General features: G+C 42.6%; 1 protein-coding gene across 1 annotated transcript in view; it reads left to right on the plus strand.

Annotated features, from left to right (window-relative positions):
• LOC109935108 (cadherin-11-like) overlaps positions 1 to 24,543 on the plus strand; it is a 555,370-nt gene that overhangs the window by 97,996 nt on the left and 432,831 nt on the right. Inside the window, exon 3 of the mRNA XM_048605952.1 lies at positions 23,291 to 23,715. Coding sequence (XP_048461909.1) covers positions 23,488 to 23,715 — 228 coding nt within the window. The 5' untranslated portion in view covers positions 23,291 to 23,487. The remainder of the gene's footprint in view (positions 1 to 23,290; positions 23,716 to 24,543) is intronic.

Genomic DNA, 24,543 nt, shown 5'->3' on the forward strand with positions numbered 1-24,543 from the left:
GGTCTGGACCTGAAACGTCAGCTTTCCTGCTCCTCTGATGCTGCTTGGCCTGCTGTGTTCATCCAGCTCCACACCTTGTTATCACAGATTCTCCAGCATCGGCAGTTCCCACTATCTCTTAGTCAAAGTAGCATTCACAGGGTCTCTGCAGTATAGTAGCAGGCCACGAAGTCCACAAAACCCTCCAAACAGTGTTCCACCCAGAACCACCCCAAATACCCTATCCCTGTAACCCTGTATTTCCCACAGCTAACCTGCACATCTTTGGACTGTGGGAGGAAACTGGAATGCTTGGAGGAAATGCACACTGACACAGGGAGAATGTGCAAACTCCACACAGTCACCTGAGGGTAGAATTGAACCTGGGTCCCTGGTGCTGTGTGGTAGGAGTGCTAACCACTGTGCCACACCAGAGGTTTCTTCACTGCATAGGCAATTGCAACAGTAGTTATTCCAATTAACTGCCCCTTTTTCTGACGTGCAGTCACTCTGCCACCCTGGATTAACCCCTTCACGATGCTAACTCTTATTTTCAGAGATTTGCTTTATTCTTCTGGTCTGTTACTGGTTTCTGTTCATTTGGAAAGTGCTGTGAATATTACATTCCAGAGTGTCTGAAATGTGAAAGGGCCGCATTCAACAAAAATTCAGATTCAGCATCAAATCAATGATCTCAGGAAAAGCAGTTTGGCCAAAGCACTCACTGGGATTTAACTACAGTGTACAATATCTACAAACCAATCCTGGATAATGACCTCGAAATAGCAGGAGCTTTGGTAACTGAAGGCCTTCAATTATGTGGGGAGATGGCTGTCTTTCGAACAGAGAAGTTTTAATAGAGGTGTTCAAATTTCTGAAGGGTTTTGATCATATAAAGTAGGAGAAAGTGTTTACATTGGCAGAAAGGTCAGCTACCACAGGGCACAGATTTGAAGTGATTACCAAAAGGACCGGAGGGGAAAGGAAGGGATTATTATTTAACACAGTGAGTTATGATGATTCTGAGATGTGCTGCCTGAAATGATGGTGGAAGGATCAAAAAGCCATCATTTTAAAAAAGTGAATTGTCTAAAGATGTGAGGGATAAAGTGATTTACGGGGCTGTGTAGAAAGGATAAGAGAGTTCGGTCTGACTGGCAGATCATTCAAAGAGTGGGCATGTGCACGATGGATCAAATGGCCTCATTTTGTGCTGCAGGCTTCTATGTGATTGGATCACCTGTGTGTCCAGGCCAAAGACGGGCGCACGTTCCCAGGGCCCAAACACAGCAGTTGAAAACGTCTGTCTTATTTATTTATTCCCTCACATTAGTGTCCAGGGATGTTATCTGTAGCAGTGTTAGATCCTTTATCCATGCTAAAATGATGGGGTGGCTGAGGAGGGAGCACCCAATAGCTCTTTGGAGTCCACTTTGCAAGATTTGTTTGTTATTGACAGCAGCATGGTGCTATCAGTACCCTTCACCCACACTCAGCACCATCGTTCCTTTAATAATGCAGAGCTGGAGTGCCAATTACAGTCCAAATTAGATTCATGGGTCATTGTGCATTGCATTCATGGCCATACCCCAACCTTTCCCCAATTACCTTCCACTGATTTCTCTGCATGAGGGATCCCCTCACAGCCCTAGCTGGTGCACTATGTAATTTTAATAATGATAAAGTACTTGCAATTTCCAGGTACATCATTTTAACCAAGGCATGAATCATTTATTTATGTTAGCCTCATTTACAGCTAATTTTGCACTTCATAATTTCAACCCATTTCTCCAAAAATGTCATTTAGCTCTCTTTTAAGCTGTCTACGTGAGTGGTCTACTGCGATCACTCATTTCACCTATATTCCATTTTGCATGAAGTGATTTTGCTTGTCATCATCCCCAGCTATGGTGATGTGCTGAGATTTGTGATCAATGGCTGTTTGTTACATTTGCTGTTTGAAGTGGAAGTGAGAGGCAGATGATTTGTTCATCTTTCTCCTCTGTGTACGCGGCTTAGAATTGGACAACGCAACAGACCCCTTTTCCTGACGACCATCAAAATATCCAGCATTTTTTATCCCCCTGATTTTGGCCATTCCTTTATTATTATAAGGTCAAAATGCTGGAACTCCTTACCTTAGAAGAGAAAGGCTTCTGTTTCTATAACATCTTTCATGAAATTAGAAAATCCCAATGTATTTTACAGCAAATGACAATCTTTATGAAGTCTAGTCACTGATATAAGTAAGGAATATTACAGACAGTTTGCATTTAGCAAGCTGTCAAAGACAACAATGTAATGCCAACTAGATCAATCGTCCTTCTTGATCTCATACAGCTCCCTGCTTCTCTGCAATATATCCAAAGAGATCTTTTTGATCCATTCAAAAGGCCAGACATGGCTTCAGTTCAGTGTCTCATCCCTCAAAAATGTCCAACAGTGTAGAATCCCTCAGAGCTGAACCTGGAGGAGTCAACCGAGATTGCTGTGCCTCAGATCTCTGAGATATCACCAAGGCTAGCATTGTGGCTCAGTGGTTAGCCCTGTTGCCTCACACCACCAGATTCCTGCCTTGTGCGACTGTCTGTGTGGAATTTGCACATTCTCCCTGTGTCCTCATGGGGTTCCTGCGGGTGTCTGGTTTCCTCCCACAGTCCAAAGATGTGCAGGTTAGGTGGATTGGCCGTGCTAAATTGCCTATAGTTTCCAGGGATGTGCAGGCTAGGTGGGTTAGCCATGGGGAATGTAGGGTTACAGGGGGTGGGTCTGGGTAGGATGCTCTTCAGAGGGTCAGTGTACACTTGATTGACTGAATGGCCTCTTTCCAAACTGTAAGGCATAGAATCTTCTGAATCAGCGACAGGCATGCTATAGAACTTCCATGCTCGCCACCGTACATGCATCCTGATTTCAAAATGGTGAAAGGGTTGGGATGAGAAACAGATTATTGCTTAGCCTCTACCCCAGGTTAGGTTTGTTCTTGGCACCCTTATAAATCGCACCTGTACTTACATTCTCAATTAGTCTTATTCAAGTGTGGATAAAACAAAATTCTTTCCTAACAATGTCTGCTATAGTTTTTATCACTCTCAGAAAGACTTCTTTATCTTGTCACCACAGCAATGAGACAGGCCTCACATTCATTTCCAATTCTGCTGCGAGTTGACAGTCAATGCTCAGTTTGAGGGATGAGGCCATTTTACTTTGGACTGTGTGAGGAAGACTCTTTTCACACCTATAACTTGAGGCCATAAGTCCATTCCAGGACTCTCGGCAATTAGAGATTGATTAAAATCAACAGAAAATTGAAAAGCAAGAAGCTGGAAATCTGGAAGGCAGGAACATAGCACAAGCACGGAGAAATCCAATTGGGAATTCAGAGGAGACTTCTTTCCCCAGCATGCACTTAGATGCGGGAGGTGGCTTAGTGGTAGTATCGCTGGATTGTTAATCCAGAGACCAAAGTAATGTTCTGGGGACCTAGGTTTGAATCCTGGTACATAATGAAATTTGAATTCAATAAAAATCTGGAATTAAGAGTCAAACGGTGACCATGAATCTATTGTTGATTGTTGGAACTTTTGGTTCACTAATGACCTTTATGGAAGATAACAGTCATCCTTATCTGATCTGGTCTACATGTGACTCTAGAAATGTGGTTGACTCTGAACTCTCCTCTAGGCAAGGGATGGGCAATCAATGCTGGCCCACACAGCAATGTCCACATCCCATGAATGAATTTTAAAAGAAGAGGGCTTGCTCCCAAACTGAGAGATTGAAGCTAAAAGGAATGGTGCTGTTTAGAGGAAGCTACACAAATGCAAAAGGAGGAAGGTTGGTGCAATGGTAATGTTCTGGGCCAGAGAGTCCAGGTTTAATTGCCATCTGGCCTGGATAGAGGGGTATAATAACATGTTGATTAAATAATGAACAGAGGGAACAGAGGATGATGGTGATGAATTTCAAGGAGGAAAGATGGTTTGGAGGAGGTTTGAGTGGACTATTGAAAAGCTGGGCTGAATGGCATGTCCTTGTAGCATATAAATTTACGTGCAAAGGGTCTGAATCTTTACTTGAAGTTTGTCCGAATTTAAGTACTGCAATCGTCTTGTCTGTCCTGGGAATAACAGAGATATTTCCATAACTCCCATCCTGGGAAACCTCTTTAAGATATTCAGCTATTAATGCTTTACTCAGCCATAGGGAATTGATTTCATTTAGACTCCAAACTGCATTAATGGATATTGGAAAAAGAAAGCTTGCCTTTATATGGCACCGTTCATGACCTCAAGTCATCCCAAGGTGCTGTGCAGTCGGGGAAGGACTTTCGAAATGAAACTGGGTACACTGCAGCAAAACTGTGCACAGCAGGACTCCACAAACAGCAGTGAGACTCCACAAACAGCAGTGAGAAGGATGGGATAACAGGCTGACTGTTGTCCCTTGCCCACCTGTAACAGGTTTGGTGGTGAGGGCATGCTGGGGATGTAAGCAGGTAAGAGGGTGGCAGATGGGTGCCCCATGACCCACAGCATCATAGAATTGGACCATCCAGAAGAGGCTGTTTGAGACCTCACTGCCAAAAAAAAATACTCTCAATCTACATAAGTCCCACTTTCCAGCATTTGATCCATTGCCTTACATGTTATGACACTGTCAAGTACTTTTTAAAGGTTGTGGAGTTATCAGACTTAACTGTCGTCCCAGGCAGTGCATTCCAGACCCCCACCAGGGTCTGGGTGAATGAAAACATTTCCTCCCCTTTAAACCTTCTGCCTTTTAACTTAAAATTATTCCCCCTTGTTTATTGACCCTTTGCACAAGGGGAACAGCTGCTTCCTAAGCACACTGTCCAGGACCCTCATAACCTTATTCACCTCTATATGGACCCCGCAACCTTCTCTGCTCCAATGCTTCATCCTAGGCACCATCCTGGTGAATCTCCTCTGCACCCTTTCCAGTGCGATCACATCCTTCCCACAGTGCAGTGACTGGAACTACACACAGTGCTCCAGCTGTAGCCTAACCAAACTCCAACATATTGTTCTGTTCTTAACTTTGTTTATTCATTCATTCTTATAATCCATGCCTTGACTGATAAAGGCGAGTGTCCTGTATGCATTAGGAACTACCCTATCAACCTGTCAGTAATGCCTCTAATTTTGTTTGGTGTGGCGATCTCTTGAGGTCCCTGCACAGTAAGGACTTTGTAAACCAGAAGGAACCTCGGAATGCTGGCTGTGCGTTTTTGAAGGAGCATTGCAGTTGAGTGCCCATCCTCCAGCCCAATGTAAACCTGTGATGGAAGGTCCTGGGATAACCTTCCTGCCTGTTGCTGACTGAAAGCCTTAAATAGCCAGCTAGAGTCCACTGCTGACCCATTTGCTTGCTCGGACCCCAGGGCGTCCCAGTCTGTAAGGCTCTGAATTCCTGACCGAGGGGTCCGGATTTGGGAAGGGGTGTGCATGCTGATAGTCAGCCCCCTGCCCCAGACCCTGGGAATGCTCTCCCCTCTTCACTTGCCTGGAGCCTAGGATCTGGGGCCTCAACTGGTATCACTGAGAGCAGTCAGCATCTCTCTGGTGGCACTGCTAGTCACTGGCTTATGACTGGCTCTCAACCTTCGGTAACAGGACTTTTAGCCTCCTGGGAGGACATGTCCCAAGCCAAGGGAAAGGCCCACTGCTGGCTGCCAAACTGCCTGATTGGAACACAGTCCAAACATGCGCAGGTTAAGTGGATTGGCCACACCAAATTGCACCATAGTTTCCAGGGACATGCAGGCTCTAAAAAGACACAGATCCACTGTATCATTTAAAACAATACTATGTACACACACCAGCAATGTACACTAAACTTGGCTTTCATAATCAGCAGTTCTGTGAAACAGGAGATGGGCTCTGAGCTGCTGGAACAGTTCAGTTGCACATTGGATTAGCCAGGTGACAGTGATAGGATAGGGGGCTGGATCTGGGTGGGATGTTCTTCGGATGGTTGATGCAGACTCGATGGGCCAAATAGCCTCTTTCCACAATGTAGAGATTATATAACTTAAGAGAGTGACCTGGAAACATACAAATAGGTTGAAACAACTCTCAAGCCGATGGTCTAATCTTCCATCACTAGCCTATGATTCTACCTGATGTGTTTTAATGATTTTGGTTGAAGGTTAAATATTGTTTAAAATGATTTGAAATTGTACCATGGGAACTTTAATGCTCATTCACCTTGGTTGAATGATTCATGTCACCTCTAGTAATGCACCATTCCCTCAGTATATCCATGATGAATGTCAGTCTAAGTGTTTTGCTTGAACTTTTGTATTAGGGCTTGAACAAATAAAATGGGAATGGTGACTTGACCATGGCTAACAAGGGAAATTAGGGACAGTTCGATTCAAGGGGTGGGGCATACAAATTGGCCAGAAAAGGCAGCAGATCTGAGGATTGGGAGCATTTTAGATTTCAACAATGGAGGGAAAAACGATTGACTTAAGAAAGGGAAGCCATGATGTAGAGGTGCCTGTGTTGGACTGGGGTGGACAAGGTCAAAAATCACAAGACACCAGGTTATAGTCCAACAGGTTTATTTGAAGACACAAGCTTTCAGTGTCTCCCTCCTTATTCAGGTGTTAGTGAGAGAGGTGATATCAAGGCACAGAATTTATAAATTAAAGATCAAAGGATCATACAATTGATGCGAATGCATAAACCTAAAATGGCTGGCTGATTCCCTCCTGTTAAATCTTTAATCAGTTACAAAGGAGATGCAGGTTTCAATTGATTAAAATGCAAATCCCAGAATTCCTTTCAAGTCACTGCCCCGAGATAACTAAAGGTTTTATCAATGTATACAAGAGGTGACACCTCAGGTAAGGCAATGCATTTTAGGTATGAGGCCTTGTTTAGAATCTGTCGGTGTTTTAACCTGGAGTTAGTGGAAGGGCCCTATGTGGGAAATACGTGGGATGAGAGTGCGAAGGGCACCCTGAAGGATTGGATCAAAAGTCTTGATCAGTCTGCGGAATTCAAGGGAGTGTTCTTTGGTCAGATTGGACAGCTTTCGAAATAAAAGCAGTCTGGCTCCAGGTTAAATCACAGACAGATTCTAAACAAGGCTTCACATCTAAAATGCATTGCCTTACCTGAGGTGTCACCTCTTGTATACACTGATAAAACCTTTAGTTATCTCGAGGGCAGTGACTTAAAAGAAATTCTGGGATTTACATTTTAATCAATTGAAACCTGCACTCCTTTCTAACTGATGAAAGATTCAACAGGAGGTGGTCAGCCAGCTACTTTAGGTTTATTCAATACATTCGCATCAGTTGTCTGATCCTTTGATCTTTGTTTATAAATTCTGGGTCTTGATATTTCTTTTCTCACTAACACCTGAGGAAGGAGCAGTGCTCCAAACGCTTGTATTTTCAGATAAACCTTTTGGACTATAATCTGGTGTCGTGTGATTTTTGACCTTAAGAAAGGGAAAATAAGGTGCAAAAGTATCCTTGCAGGGAACTGAAAACCTGACAGTAAAAGCTTCTTGAGGTATATGAAAAGAAAAAAAAAGTACAAACATTTTATAGTCAGAAACAAAGGGAATTACAAATGGAAAATAAAGAGAAAGCAGACCAATTAAATACATACTTTAGTTCTGTGTTCACAAAGGAGGGCACAAATAATGCCCCAAAAATATTGGGCAATACAGGGGCTTAGTCAGAGGGAGGAACTGAAGGAAATCAGTATTAGTACAGAAATGGTGTTGGAGAAATTGATAGGATTAAAGGTTGATAAATCCCCAGGACCTGATAATCTACATCCCAGAGTACCTAAGGAAATGCTGTAGAAATAATAGATGCATTGTTGGTCATCTTTCAAAATTCTATAGACTCTGGAACAGCTCCTATGGGTTGGAGTGTGGTTAATGTAACCCCTTCTAGAGGTCTATAAAATCATGAGAAGCATTGATAAAGTAGATAGCCAACATCTTTTTCCCATGGCAGGTGAGTCTAAAACTAGAGGTGTAGGTTTAAGATGAGAGGGGAGAGTTACAAAAAGGTCCAGAGGGGCAATTTTTCACATAGAACGTGGTGACTGGCCAGAGCAGGCTGTCAGATGTAGTGGTGGAGGTAAGTACAATTTTGTCGTTTAAGAAACATTTGGACAGGTACATGGATGGGATAGGCATGGAGAGATATGGACCAAATGTAGGCAAATGGGACTTGATTAATTGTGAAAACTGAGTGGCATGGACAAGTTGGGCTGAAGGGCCTATTTCCATGTTATAAACCTCTATGACTGTATGGCACTATTTAAAAAGGAGGTGGAGAAAAATAGGAAATTACGAATTAAATATAGTTCTGAGGGCTAAAGGGATCAATGGGTATGGGGAGAAAGTGGGAACAGGGAACTGAGATGGAAGATTTAGAGTTGAGGTTAAAATCAGATCAAACATGATCATGTTGATTCGTGGAGCAGGTTGATGGGTTAAGTGACCCAGTGCTTTATCCATGTTTCTGACCCTCTGACTCAGATTCAATACTGAGCCACAACTGACAATCCATAGCATTGCAGTCCAGACTTCCGTTACTGATCATTATTTGCAAAAGGAATTCAGCCCGTCTGGCAGCACCTCTGGAGAGAGAGAGACAGAGTTAATGTTTCAAGCTGAGGATAACTCTGTAGTGGTGAGGTCAGCTAGATGGACTTCATACAAGATGTGCTTCCTGATTGGGGCTGTCACTCTGATCCAATCAGAGAGCCCTAGCTAACAGGTAGACACAGGAGTGTCAAGGGTTCTGCTCACTCCAGGAGCCTCCTCTGTGCTAAGTTGATCAGTGTCATGTCCTATGCATATGTAAATAAAGGGTGACTTGGTGACAAGATTCTGGCCTTCATGGAGTTATTTCAATTGTGGTAACCTCCTTAGCCCAATGGCCTGACACAACTCACTGTATGGTATTACTACAGAATGACTTTATTTTATTATTCATTCACAGGGTATGGGTGTTGCTGGCTAGGACCAGCATTTATTGATCATCCCTAATTGCCCAGATAAGAGTCAACCACATTGCTGTGGGCCTGGAGTCACATGTAGTCCAGATCTGGTAAGGATGGCAGTTTCCTTCCCTATAGGACAATAATGAACCAGATGGGCTTTTCCTGACAATTGACAATGTAATCATCATTAGACTCTTAATTCCAGATTTTTTGTTTGACTTGATTCAAATTCCACCACTTGCTGTGGTGAGATTCAAATCCAGGTCTGTAGAACATTATCTGGGTTTCTGGATTAACAGATTATCACCTCCCCAGGCCTCATAATATGGTACCAGGTCTTAATGGGTTAAGCCATGACTGCAGGTTACACAAGCTTGGCTTGTGTTCCCTTCAATGTGGAAGATTAAACAATAACAATGATATGATTGAGATGTTTAAAATGTTAACAGGATTTGATGTTGTAAAGAAGGAAGAATTATGTCTATTGATTGGAGCATCAGAAAAGAGGGAATATAACGTCAGAATTAAAGCAGGCGTATTTAGAAACAAAATCAGCAAGGATTTTCCTCCTGGAGCTAAAGATAAATGTGGAATTCTCTCTGACAAAAGGTGTGTTGATACCAGGGGACAATTGGTGCTTTCAAGACTGAGATTGATAGATGCTTATGAGTTATAAAGGGACAGAAAGCTACATATCCAGACTTTTCAATTACAGGCATCATTGTAATCATTGCAGATGGAAACATAACACTGGGGCAAGATGTTGATATATTAGTGAACGTTGCTACGTTGATGAAGCTATTGCTGTTGCTTCCATCAATCCTGTCATATTGTAGGACAGACTCTAGAATCAAGGGAACAAGGAGGAAAGGCATGCTTTTGTACAACGCCTTTAATAACTTCAAGATGTTCCAAAACACTTTCTGGCTAATGAAATACTTCTACAGTGCAGTCATTGTTGCAATGCAGGAAATACCAATGTCAATTTGTGCACAGAAAGATCCTGCAAACAGTGGGATCATCACTAGATACTCTGTTCTGTAATATCATTTGAGGGAAAATGTGTATAACTCTCCTGCCCTTATTTGAAAAAGCGTGACGGATATTTTGCATTCATCCAACAGAGATGGCCTTGATTATCTGCTCTTGTATGGTTGGGTCTGGGAGTGGAGCTGATAAACATTGCAGGAGGCTTGCTTGTCAGCTCACATTACCTTTTATTCAACGTGGCAAATGTACTAATGATGTACAGGTCAAGAGCCGGCATGAGACCTCGAGACCCCAGGAGAGAGACGTACTTCTAGTGGGATATATGACCACATGAACTAAGAGCAGGAGTAGGCCATTCACCTCCTTGAGCCTACTCTGCCATTCTAGTGATTGCAACAAGGTTAGCCAGGTGGTCTTCATTGAGTATGAGTTCCCTGATTGGGGCTGTTAATTTGGTCCAATCAGGGAGCCCTGGCTGACAGGTATAACCAGGAGTCTCAGATCTTCTGTTCACTTTGAGAGCTGGCCCTGAGGGAGTGGGATAACAAGGTGTAGAGCTGGATGAACATAGCAGGCCAAGCAGCATCAGAGAAGCAGGAAGGCTGATGCTTCCGGCCTAGACCCTTCTTCAGAAAAACTGAGGGAATGGGATCAGTGTCAAGGACTTTCCACATGTAAATAAAGGGGGACTTGTTGACAGGATACTGGCCTTTGTGGAGTTATTTCACATACGATCATGGATGCTCTGATTGTAAGCTCAACTGCATTTTCCTGCCTTTTTCATCCCCTTTCTTACCAAGAATCTATCAATCTCTTGCTGATAAAAATATCAAATATTTCACCTCTTTTTGATGAAGAGTTCCAAAGACTCAGGACTCTTTAAGACTAAGGATTTCACCCCATCTCTGTCTTAAATGGGCAACCCCTTGCTTTTAAACAGTGACCCCTAGCTCCAGATTCTCCCACAAGAGGAAACATCCTTTCCACATCCACCTGGTCAAGAGCCCTATGTTTCAATCAAGTCAACTTTTACCCTTCTAAGCTTCTTAATGGGGATATGTCAAATCTTAAGATACTCATTCTATGTATTAGTCTGGTAAACTTTCTCTGAATTGCTTCCAATTTACATCCTTCATTAAATAAGGTGCTCAATATTGTCAATAGTACTCCTGATACGGTCTCACCAATGCTCTGTACAAGTGAAGCATAATCTCCTCATTTTTACTCCCCTCACAATGACATTAGAATCATAGAATCATACAGTACAGAAGAAGCCTATTAAGCCTGAACCACCAAAATACACTAGTACCTACTCCAGTCTCACTTTTCTGCACTAGGCCCATAGCCTTGAGTGTTAGGACACTTCAAGTGCTCATCCAAGTACTTTGTAAAAGATGTGAAGTTTCCTGCCTCAACTATTCATCCAGACAATGCTTCCTACCCCCCACCACACTCTGGATGAAAAAAAGCTTTCCTTAAATCCCCACTAAGACTCATGCTTTTCACTTTGAAATTATGCCCCTCTCTTATTGACCCTTTGACTAAGGGGAACATCTGCTTTCTATTCATCCTGTTCATTCCCCTTATAATCTTATAACCTTCTCTGCTCCAAAGAAAACAGTCTTCTTTTAGCTTTCCCAAGGACTTGCTATATCCCCATACTAACCTTTTGCAGCTCATACAGTAGGATACCCAGAACCCCTTGCAATTGTTCACCAAATATTGTTTTTCTTTACATTTTTCCTGCAGAACTCACTCAGCACAACCCTGGAGTGTTAGCTTGACAAGAACAAAGAAACTAGTAATACGAGAAAGTGTAGGACATCCGAGCCTGCTCTGTCATTCAATATGATCAAGGCTGATTCTTTACCTCAAAGCCATATTCCCACTTTCTCTCCAGACCCCTTGGTGCCTTTAGTAAACTAAAAACTTAACAATCTCTGTCTTGAATATACTCAGTGATGGCCTCCACAATCTCCTGTGGTAGTGAATTCCTCAGGTTGACCACCTCCTGAGTGAGAAAATGTTTCCTGAACTCAATCCGAAATGGCCTATTCTGTATCCTGAGCCCATAACCCCTGGACTTCCATATTCAGTCCTACCCTGAGTGGGATGGGTGTTGAACACAGAGTGTTCAGACTGGAAGGCTTGAGTGCTATTAGCTGAGTCACTGCCGACACTCCGAGGCATGGTGCTATCCCAAGCAAGAACTAGTCAAAGTTTGTGCCCCAAAGTCCCAGGACAACGATGAAATTACATTTTCTGTTATGCGCTAGATTCAACACACTGAAGGATTTTAGAGAGGAGGTGAGATGAAAAATTTCACCCAACTCTGAGATTCAAGATTAAACCATATTCCAATCAATCATCCTGCCATTAGAAAAGCAGCTTAATTTAAGGTTTGATAGGAATTTCCTATTGAGAATGATTTATCGCAAGAAAAATTCCAATCCCACACCATCTCATGAAACTGTTTAGTCTGTTTAGAAATCAAACACATATTTGTCTATATTCTACTTTCAGGAAGTCTGATTAACTGCAGGCTGTGTTTACATTTAAGCCCCATTTCATTTTATTCCATTCCTAAAATAACAATGGCCTTTCATTCTTGCCTTGACCCTCTTCAATGTTTTATTTTTCCAGCTCTCTCCAGTGCTCACTGCTCTGCTGCCCTTGTTCTGCCTCTTGATTCCTGCTCTGAAAATTCACGGACTGTTAAGAATGAGTTTCTTTGTTTGTTGAGCTTTGTCCTGAACATTTTCTTTCTTGTGTTGTTGTCCTTTTATCGTTTTCCTCTCCACTGAAGATACGTTCCTCTGAATATTGTTCCAGGTGCATCGATCTTTCTCTGGCCCAGGCATCTGTTTGTCATGTGGGAGAGCAGATGTTGAGTTGGGGGGTACATGCCATTCTGTTGATCCTGTGGCAATGACTCCAATTAATAAAAGAATCTAAATGGTACCTTCCACAAACCCAGGTCAGAGATGCAAGAAGCAACAGTAGGAGAGATCTGAGATAGTAGGAACTGCAGATGCTGGAAAATCTGAGATAACAAGGTGTAGAGCTGGATGAACACAGCAGGCCAAGCAGGATCATAGGAGCAGGAAGGCTGACGTTTCGGGCCTAGACCCTTCATCAGAAATGGGGGAGGGGAAGGGGGTTCTGAAATAAATAGGGAGAGAGGGGGAGGCGGATAGAAGATGGATAGAGGAGAAGACAGGTGGAGAGAAAACAGACAGGTCAAAGAGGCGGGGATGGGGTGCAAGGTGAGAGATTCAAAAGGGTGCAGAGGGGCAATTTTTTTCACACAGACAGTGATGGGTGTCAGGAATGGGCTGTCAGAAGTAGTGGTGGAGTCGAATACAATTTTGTCATTTAAGAAACATTTAGACAGGTACATGGTTGGGATAGGTATAGCGGGATATGGACTAAACACAGGCAAATGGAAAACTGGTTTAATTGTGAAAACTGGGCAGCATGGACAAGTTGGGCTGAAGGGTCTGTTTCCATGCTGTAAATCTCTATGACTCTATGACTCCTTCGTCTAGAAGGCAAAATACTGATAGTGTCAGCACAATCCCCTACAATACAGAGGGAGGGCACCACTGTCTGAGATATTGTATGTTCTGCAGAAAGAAATACTGCCAGCAATTGTTTGGGATAGAGTGCCTCCTTTCTAGATATTTTCCTAATCGACCTGGTCATATATGTTCTGACACATTTCTGGAGCAAGTGGGACTTGAACCTGGGCTCTCTGACTCAGAGGTAGGGACACTACCACTGCATTACAAGAGCCTTCAATTCTCCTTTCTACTCTCTTAAAATCTCGAATGGTGAGACAGCCTCCAGTGGGGCATTATAACAAAAACACAATCAAATGGTTAACAGACACGCAGAAAAAATAATCCAACTTATGAAATCAAAGTATTGTTCTCTAGCCCCAGGGGTGCCCACTGGTCTCTATTGTGGCATTGGACACCACACAATCTTAATTGATAGATAGCCAAAGTTGGACATAACCCAGAAAGGGGGCAGACAGTCAGGCGCTATAATCCTCTCAACTCATCAATCTCTTTCCTGAATACACTTGCCCTTTGTGGTCTCCTGATAAAATTCCACAGGTTGACCAACCTCTGACTGAAGAGACATTTCCTCACCTCGGTCCTAAATGGCTAACTCCATATCTTGAGTCTGTGATTCCTAGACTGCCATATTTGCTCTTCCCCTCACTGGTACAAGATTTGAACACACAACCTCCTGACTTGTTGGACAAGTATGCTACCAGCCGAGCCATTATCCTTCTACGACCACTGTTAAGATTTGATGGATTAATATTGGCAAGGGTGAATGACGATTGAGTCTTAACAAGAAGAGGCATTCATTGTACCAACATAGTGTATGGTAACAACAGGTACAAATTGAATACTTAGGCTCAATTACCAAAACTATCAGGAAACTGAGATGGCACATCCAACGCTATCAGGGTCTCAAACTAGATTCCTCATTCTGCATCTAATATTACATAATGTTACCAGATTAGGCGAAGCCTTTAATAATGAATCTTTTTGGAAGATCAACATTTTACAAGAGGCACTCTCCTTACGGTGAGGACCATACTAGGCTGGGTTTTATGGGTTCCTGCTGGTGAAGGAGGAAGGTTGGGAAGTGTGTGCTGTGCTCAGCCCCACCTCCATCGTCACAGCTCAACAAATCAACCCTTGGGAAGCAGTGTTTTGGTGGGAAGGCAGCCTATTTGCATTGGGAAGGGGAGGGGGCTTGTAATGTCTAGGCCCAATGTAGGCCAGGGTACCAGGTGGGAGAGGGGTTAGGCCGTGAACTGGAAGTTAGTCACGACCACCATTTTAAAGGCTCCTGCCCTTGATCGTTTCGGCAGCCAATTAACCAAAGTCTGAATTGAAGATCTGTAAGCCACAAGCATTTACCTTGCACTGTCTCCTGTTGCTTGCGGTCAATCATTTATAATGTGTTTCTCATGGGCCTACCGAGAAATAGAGCAGACAACAAAATCTAAATGTTCAGTGCTCTTCATACAAGCTCAACAGCTTGTCAATCCCATTCTGAATGTGGCAGGTGCGGATGCTGTAAATCAGGAACAAAAACAAAGTTGCTGGAAAAGCTCAGCAGCATCTGTGAAGAAATAAACAGAGTTAACGTTTCGGGTCCGGTGACCCTTTCTCAGAACTGGTGAGTTTCTTATCCTGACTTCTTCTCTCCTTCCCAGTGTTGGAGGCTGTTTGGGATCTCAGAGTCAGAGGTCACACACTTAAAACGAGGATGAGGAGGGATTTCTTCTCTCAGGCGGGAGTGAATCTGTGGAATTCTTTACCACAGAGGATTGTCAAGGCTGAGTCATTAAGTAGAGCCAAACTGAAATAGACAGATTTTTAATCAGTAAGGGAACCAGTATTATGGGGAAAAGTGAAGTTGAGGCTTATCAGATCAGCCATGATCTAATTGAACTCGATGGACTGAATAGGCTACTTCTGTTCCAATGTCTTATGGAAAATAAAATGCATTAATGGCAGGTGACCATAAGTGTGGGTAGGGTGGGGTGGGAGAACCCACCAGGTTTGCAGCATTAAAAAATAGCCCCCCAATCTGTCCTCTCCAGTGGATATAAAGCATTCTGTGACCACAGTTTCAATGAAGAACAATGCTCCATTTTCCAGCAACATTGGTAAAACAGATTAACCAATGAATACCAAGTTGCACACAAGCTGGTTTACTTTGAAAAGTACTCCATTGGCTGTAAAATTCTTTGCAAAAATTGTGTGCTCCATAAATGCATTCTTGTTCTTTGCTTTACGTAGGCTTTGTCTGTCTTGGCTGTGTTGGAATACCAACCAAAGCTCCAGCTTGAAACCCATTACTGACCCTCCCTGACACAGTAGCACAGGTTAAAACTGCGACGTCACTGGTGTGCTGAATCACATTCAGACACTGAGAGAGTCCCTATTATACTCCATTCCGACGATAACCTCTGGAGTTTCCCTGAACAGAAGCAAAACACTGCAGATGCTACAAATCTGAAATAGAAACTGGAAATGCTAGAGAAACTCAGCAGGTCTGGCAGCATATGTAGAGAGAGAAGCAGAGTTAATCTTTCGAATCCAGTATAACTCTTCAGAGCACAACTGAGATCTGAAGAAGTCAGACCAGACTCGAAGCATTAACTCTGTTGTCTCTCCACAGGTGCTGCCAGAGTTTCTCCAGCATTCTCTGAGTTTGCTTGCAAGAGCTTCCTTCTTCACTTGGCCAAGTCTTGCTTGTTTGACTTTCATACCTTCCTCAGTCTTTCCCTGGCTGAACCAACGCCCTGAAAATCATTCTGAGAAAAGATCACTGGGCCTGAAAAGTTAACTCTTGATTTCTCTTTGCAGATGCTGCCAGGCCTGCTGAACTTTTCCAGCAACTTCTGATTTTGTTCCTGAAAATCTGTGTCTTCTCTTCTTTTCAAAGAAATAGAAAAATATGAAGCATAGAGCCAAAAGCTTCAAACTTTTCCAACTTAGTCCTTGGAGATTGTCTGAACATTTATCCACAAACTACACATCCATCAGTTCTGGGAGAAAATTGAATTTTCACTTGCTTTTTATTAATACCTTCTGAATAGTACATTGCATATTAGTGCTGGAGACAGAAGTATTTGCATATATATATAAAATTCAGTCCCTTAGGGAAGGCGTCTGCAAAAGGCACAGTGAATACAGCGAGATATTTTAATGTGTTAAAACTCAGATAAAGGTTGTATAAACTGTGGTTTCATTGCACAAGGCAATTAATGCTCAAACTTCAATTAAGTGGGCAACTTTTTTCAAACAATTATAAAGAATCAATTGCATTTCATTTAATATTTGGTCTTAATGCTTGAGATGTCTAAACATAGAAAGGGTATAGTGCCAGCCTTGTGTGCGAGGTACATAATTCATGAGAAAGCTATGGTTCCAGGTGTGAGTGTGATTTGAGAATCTAAATTAATAAATATCATTATGGCAACATCCAACTAGAGTGAGGAACACACTCCAACCCATGACCTATTTGTAACCCATGCCCTTATAATGCATTTACAATTCCTGCTACATTTGCAGCATAATAGTTGAACAGGAATTTGACAGTAATACAGGACATGGTAAAATACCACAAAGTGAATTCAGCTCTTGGTCTTTCTCTGAGCTTTTATTTTCAAGTTTTCAAGTATAGCTAACTCTGTACTGTCCCTGTCCTGGGAGTGTTTGATGGGAGGCAATGCAGATGGAGATTTCTATGTCTAGCCCTGCGATGCCCCTGTTCTGGGAGTATTTGATGGGAGGCAATGCAGATGGAGATTTCTATGTCTAGCCCTGCGATGCCCCTGTCCTGGGAGTATTTGATGGGAGGCAATGCAGATGGAGATTTCTATGTCTAGCCCTGCGATGCCCCTGTCCTGGGAGTATTTGATGGGAGCAGTATGAGCTTCAAATGGAGAGTGCTGGTTCGTGAGCACCAATACCCTTCAAGCACTTACAGAAATTCACAAATATGATAAAGAACAGGAGCACAAGAAAACGTGTTGCGTTTATCTAAATCTCAATAATTTTGGAGCTGGAATTGGAATAATGGGGAATGCTAATGGAACATTTAGCCTGCAGTGCCCTTCTTTTTTGTACACAACAATTTGAAATTCAGAGATAGCTCAACAGAAACCTGGTGGGTATTTCTGATCATGAGACTGTAAAGAAAAGGGGCTGATTCTGCCGTGAGCGTTATTGAGTGTGATGTCTGCAGAAAGTATGCTAAAATTAAATCTGATAAAACATTGAGCAATCAGAGGAGGTTTACCTTCCTCCTAGAGGAGGTAGGAGAAAGTGGCAATGGGGACAGCCACAGGGCACTGCCTTGTGCATTGGTGATATACAACACTGTATAAGTCATTGTGATCTGGAATGTGTTGCCTAAAATGATGGTGAAAATGGTTTCAAGCAAAGTTGCAAGGAAGGAGCAAAGGGCAATAAAATGCATTGGATAGCTCTTTCAGAAATCTAGGATGGAGAGGATGGGCCGAATGGCTTCCACCATTGTTGTATTATTCTGTAATTACATGAGCACAGGAGCAGGTTGTGGGTGGGGATGGTGGGGTGGGGTGTGGGATCCGGCTGCAAGATTTTAATGTGCACTTTCCTTTTAATTATAAAACTTGAGTCAGTCGTAGACTGAGGTTTAGAACGGGCCAGTCTAAAAGTTTACTCGTTCTGATTTGTGACAAAACTCATTCCAGGCACCAGTATTTAGATTCATACAGCATGGAAACAGACCCTTCGGTCCAACTTGTCCATGCCGACCAGATATCCTAAATTAATCTCGTCCCATTTGCCAGCATGTGGCCCATGTCCCTCTAAACCCTTCCTATTCATGTACACATCCAGATGCCTTTTAAATGTTGTAATTGTACTAGCCTCCACCACTTCCTCTGGCAGCTCATTCCATACACAGACCACCCTCTGTGTGAAAATGTTGTCCTTTAGGTCCCTTTTAGATCTTTTCCCTCTCACTTTAAACCTATGGCCTCTAGTTTTGGACTCCCCTACCCTGGGAAAAAGACCTTTGCCATTCACCCTATCTATGCCCTTTTTGATTTTGTAAATCTCTGTAAGGTCATCCCTTAGTCTCTGATACTCCAGGGAAAATAGCCCCAGGTTATTCAGTCTCTCCCTATAGCTCAAACTGTCCAACCCCAGCAACATCCTTATAAATCTTTTCTGGATCCTTTCAAGTTTCACAACATCGTTCCTTTAACAGGGAGACCAGAACTGCACGCAGTATTCCAATAGCGGCCTAACCAATGTCCTGTACAGCCACAACATGACCTCCCAACTCCTGTACTCAATGAACTGACCAATAAAGACACGCGCACAAAACTCCTGTTTACGACCCTGTTTACCTGTGACTCCATATTTACAGAATTTATTTAGTTTATCATAACAAGTACAAAAGAAATAACACTTCAGAAGAGTAGTGTTTGATCCACTTCAAAATATCAGCGAGTCTGTTTGACAGGCCACAGCTCCCTTGTTCTGTTGACTGAATCACTTTTACTGGCCAATACCCACCAGAGGCATTCTGACTTTTGTCAACCTTAAATTGGCAAAATAATATGTGCCCAGTCTTGATTAGTTTCTTTCAAAGTATTGGTGAACTTACTAGTTTTCACTGCCTCCTGTTCAATGCCATTCACATTATAAGATCATCCCTTTAGTAACAGCTTATGTCTTTTGGCTTACCAATTCCATAGGCTGTCTCCAACTGGAGTCATTGAGTCATACAGCACGGAAACAGACCCTTCAGTCCAACCAATCCATGCCGACCATAATCCCCAACTAAACTAGTCCCACCTGCCTGCCCCTGTTCATATCTCTCCAAACATTTCTTATTCATGTCTTCTCCAAATGTCTTTTAAACATTGTAACTGTACCCACATCCATCACTTCCTCTGGAAGTTCATTCCACACACACACCAACCGTTCTCTGTGTAAAAAAAAATTGCCCCATATGTCCTTTATTAAATCTATATCCTCTCACCTGAAAAATATGCCTTCTAATCTTGAAAGCTAGGGAACAATTAACTATCATCCAGACTGTCCCAATTGATTCATCTCAAAACATCCAAAGAAGTACAAAATGACAAAATACAGCCTAATTCCAGCATAGTATACATTTACACCTGTATACATATATACCCATAAGTCTGCTGCATACCTTCACGTTACAAACATTAAACATTTTAAAACATAGCTGTGTCTTTGAGGTTTTTTTTACCTTAAGGCATTCTTGCATATGTTAGCCTGAGCCGTAAAAACAACCACAAAATCATGACCTTACTCTTGATTCAATCCATATTATCTTCTTCCTTTTTGGAGCTGTTTTACAATCAACCATAATTAAACAAAATGTAATTCCTCGCTTACTTAATAAAGCCAAAATCATTAATTTTATGCAGCTTCTCTTGTCTAGCTTACCACTGAATAAGATCAAGGGTGACCTGTCTCTTGATTCCATTTACCTGCCCTGGTTTTGTAATCCATAAAATGACAGTTGTTTGTGAGTCTCCTGTAATCCCCACACCTCTAACTGAAGAGATTTTCTCCAGTTGTCCTCAGGAGTATTCAAAGCTGTTTGGTTTCTTATAGAGTAATGCAAAAATCAGTAAACAGCCAAACTAAAGGGATGGCCTTGTGAAGTAGTCCTGACAAGTATAGATTACTTTTTTTTGAATCTCCACATTGTCGATATGGAGCTAAAGGGGGAATCATACAATAACAACAGCACATATTTATATGACAGCTCTAAAATAATGAAAACCCCCATGTCACCTCACAACTGCTTTCAATCAGCAGTCAACACAGGAGGAGTTTTTAGAACAGGATGCTAAAACCGAATTGAAGAGTTTACTTTTGAGGAATATGTAATAAGAACTAGAAACAGGAGCAGGCCATTCAGCCCTTCATGGCTGATCTCATCGCGGCCTCAACTCCATTTTCCTGGCCACTCTGCATAACCCTTAAACCTGTTACTGATCAAAAATCTATCTCCCTCTTAAATTTACCCAAAGTCCCAGCATCCACCGCACTCTGGAGCAGTGAACTCCACAGTTTCACGACACTTTGAGAGAAGTAATTTCTCCTCATCTGCTTTAAATCTGCTCCCCCTTACCCTAAAACTATGACCTCTCAATTTAGAGTGCCCCACATGAAGTAACAAACTCTCTATGTCTACTGTGTCAATTCCTTTAGCAGCTTGCAGTCCTCAGTTAGATTCCCTCTCGTTCTTTTAAACTCCAGAGAGTATAAACCTAAGCTTCTCAATCTCTATTCAGAAGACAAGCCTTGGGTACTTTAAGGACAAAAAGGGTGTGAAGAGAAAAGAGTGTTAAGGAGGGAATTCCCAAACTCAGGAACTGGGGAAGAGAAGGCAAAGGTACCAGTGGTGAAACAATTAAAATCAGGGTTGCATTAGAGGTCAGAATTGGAGGAATACAGTCACCCTTGAGAACTTTTAAGGGGCTGGAAAACAGGGTGATGGAATTTAACAACAACAGTTCAGACTTCAGTGCGGTAATGACAGAGTGCTGGTCAGTCAGAGGTGCTGTTTTTTGGATTAGATGATAAACCAAGGCCCACAACTGTTCTCTAAGGCAGCTGCAAAAGATCTCGTGGCACAATTGAATACAGCAGTTTTCTCCTCTGAACAACTCTCAGAAAACTGGAGGCAATGACTGTATTCATTTCAATTTGCTCAATGGAAAAAAGCTTGCTTTTGTTTTAGTTTTCCCAGAAAGTCACTGGAGAAGGAGAAATGGACATTCTTTAATTTCAGTGCCTTCTCTACCACATTTATCTCATTGTCTGTATCAATTCCACTGGTGTGAAGGGAAAACATTTCCTTTGATGGCTTGATGTTGTGAAATTAATCATGTCCCAAGGACTTTACAGATGAATTAATAGCAAGATAGCCAATCCATCAGTCCTGGATGTTTCTTCTGTGTGTCTGCCTGAGTGTTTCTATGAGTGCACGTAGAGGTGAGGTGTGGGCATATTCTTGTGATTCTATATTTGCACGCATTCCTTTGTGTGTATGTGTGTGTGCGTGCATGCATGTGCATTCCTGTGTGTGTGTGTGTGTCTCTGTGTGTGTGTGTGTGTGTGTGTGTATGTGTGCACGCACGCGCATGCATGCGCATGCACATTCCTTTGTGTGTATATGCGCCAGCCGCACATGCCTGCATTCCTGTGTCTGTGTGTGTGTGTGTGTGTGACTCCCTGTGTGTGTGTGTGTGTGACTCCCTGTGTGTGTGTGTGTGTGTGTGTGTGAGACTCCCTGTGTGTGTGTGTGACTCCCTGTGTGTGTGTGTGTGTGTGTGTGTGTAAATTGTTCAAGACTCAGTTGACTATCAAGAGCCTAGTTTTTGTAATCAACAATGGATGAGAAGTGTTGCCTTTGTATGGCAGTTGCATTTGCTCATGAAGTGTGGACTTTTCTGCTGGAACTTCACAAGATTTAGAGTCAAATCAGTGTACAACCCCTAAAAGGGACGTGCAGCATGTATCAACAGAGCAAATAACCATTTCTCCTTAATCTGTCACTTTGAAATATTCTTACTGAGGACTGCTGCATCTCAACTAGGAATTGTAAGTGAGAACAGCTACTTCTTTGAAGTCATGTACAGAAAGCGAAAACACTGGAATAGGGAAACAAGATCAAGAAAGTGAGAGAGAGACAAGATGGAAAGCAAAAATTTTAAAAATGCATTTAAACAAAAATTTCTTTAAATCACCAACAATAATTAAAATCTGAAGGAATGAGAATCCATGCTAATAAATAATAGGTTTTTAGTGTTGGTGAGTTTGTTTGTTCTTATTATGTAATAACAAGACTAAATACTTCTTTCTGATATGATTAGTGCATATCAAATGGCTCCATATTGTAACTTGGTATAAAAGTAAAATACTGCAGTGCTTGAAATCTGAAACAAAAACAGAAATTGCTGGAGAAACTCAGCAAGTCCAGTTGCATCTGTGGAGAGAGAAACAGAGTTAATGCTTTGAGCCTAGTGCCCCTTCATCAGAACCTCTGAGTTCTGAAGAAGAGTCATACTGAACTCGAAATGTTCACTTCTCCAAGATAATCTGTGTTTGTATCATAACTTTGTCCGTTGTGGTTCAAAGTCAAGCCTCTTGACCAGACTTTGCGCGAGAATAAAGTCCCTGCAGTGTGGAAAGAGGTCATTTGGCTCATCAAGCCTGCATCAACCTTTGAATAGGGAATCCCACTCAGACCCAATCCCCATAATTACCATGGCCATCCCACCACTAGACTTTGGTAGGAAACCAGAGCACTCACACAACCACAGGAAGAACATGCACACTCCACACAGACAGTTGCCCAAGGATGGAATCGAACCCAGGTTTCTAATGCTGTGAGGTAGCAGTGCTAACCACTGAGCCACCATGCCATTGTTAGTGAAGCAGCTAGCAGGACATGGGATCTCAGCTGGAGCTTCCTGATTTCGGCATTTAACTGCACATTTGCAGACCACAGAGATTCTTGTCTGAGCCTCGTCATTAGAAAGATCCTGCTATTATTCTCACCACGCAGTCTGTGCTGTTATACCCTGATGTTGTGGCTCTGTTTGTGTTTGGATTAGTGATCTCAACTCAGAAGGAGAACATGTTCTGTGTTACATTTCAGTTCATTATAGAATGTAAGATTAAACTGCTGCCCCTTCAGGGAAGATTTGTTAATCTGATCTCTTTTTCTTTTTGTAGGTAATAAAGTTGGGACAGCCCACCCTGCAGCCTGACAATGATCTACTAAGTAAGGCATCCCAATGAAGAGGCATTGACGGCAGATCTCCTGATCACTCTGGGGTTAGGGCTATTCAGTGGCTATTGGACCTTCCCAAGTCCCGGCTGACAATTGAGCTCAACTCAACAGACCAAAAACAAAGCCAATCTGAAGCAAGATGAGGCGAGACTTTTATTTGCCTTGTTTCCTGGCATGCTTGAGCATGGTCCACTGGAGTCACTCCGCCCTCATGAGAAATTCCACAAGCTCCCAGGTGTCAACTCGATCTCGTCATGGACTCGGTGTCAAAGGCCAAGTGCTTCACAGATCCAAGAGGGGTTGGGTGTGGAATCAGTTCTTTGTTATAGAAGAGTACACAGGCCCAGACCCGGTGCTCGTGGGCAGGGTAAGACAACCACTTCCTCGATATTCTCAGGGGGACATAAGGAATAAGAGCTGCAGCAGGCCATTCTGCCCTTCAAACCTGATCCATTCTTTATTAAAATCAAGGCTGATCTCCCACCTCAGCTCTACCTTCCCACTCTTTGGCAATGTCACTTTACTCTCATAGTAGGCAAATCTCGAGCATAGAGTCATTGAGTCATACAGCATGGAAACAGACCCTTTGGTCTAACTCAACCACGCCAACCAGGTTTCCTAAAATGAACTAGTCCCATTTCTCTGCATTTGGCCCATTTCTCTCTAAACGTTTCTTTATTCATGCACCTGTCCAAATGTTTTTTAAATGTTATAATTGCACCAGCCTTTACCACTTCCTCTGGTAGTTCGTTCCATACATACACCACCCTCTACATGGAAAAGTTGCCCCCCAGGTCCCTTTAAATCTTTCACCTCTCACCTTAAACCTATGCCTTCTAGTTTTAAATTCCCCCACCCTAGGGAAAAGACTTTGGCTACTCACTCTGCCCATACCCCTCATGATTTTATAAACCTCTATGACGTCACCCCTCAGCCCCCAAGTCAACACAACAACTCTGGAGAATTCTGAAGGTTCACCAGCTGTTGAGTGAAGACATTTCTCCTCATCTCAGTACCAAAGGGTCAAGCCCTTATTGGGAGAGTCGAGCCTGTGGTTCTAGTATCTCCAACCAATGTGCACATCCTTGCAGTATCTACCCTGTCAAAAACCTATAGAATTCAGTTCTCATTCTTCTTGGTTTCCAAGGCAAGGGTTCCCAAATGAGAGGGGTTGGAACCTCCCTCTCCTGTGAGA

This window comes from Rhincodon typus, chromosome 15, assembly GCF_021869965.1.
Source record: "Rhincodon typus isolate 14 chromosome 15, sRhiTyp1.1, whole genome shotgun sequence".
Taxonomy (NCBI): Eukaryota; Metazoa; Chordata; class Chondrichthyes; order Orectolobiformes; family Rhincodontidae; genus Rhincodon; species Rhincodon typus.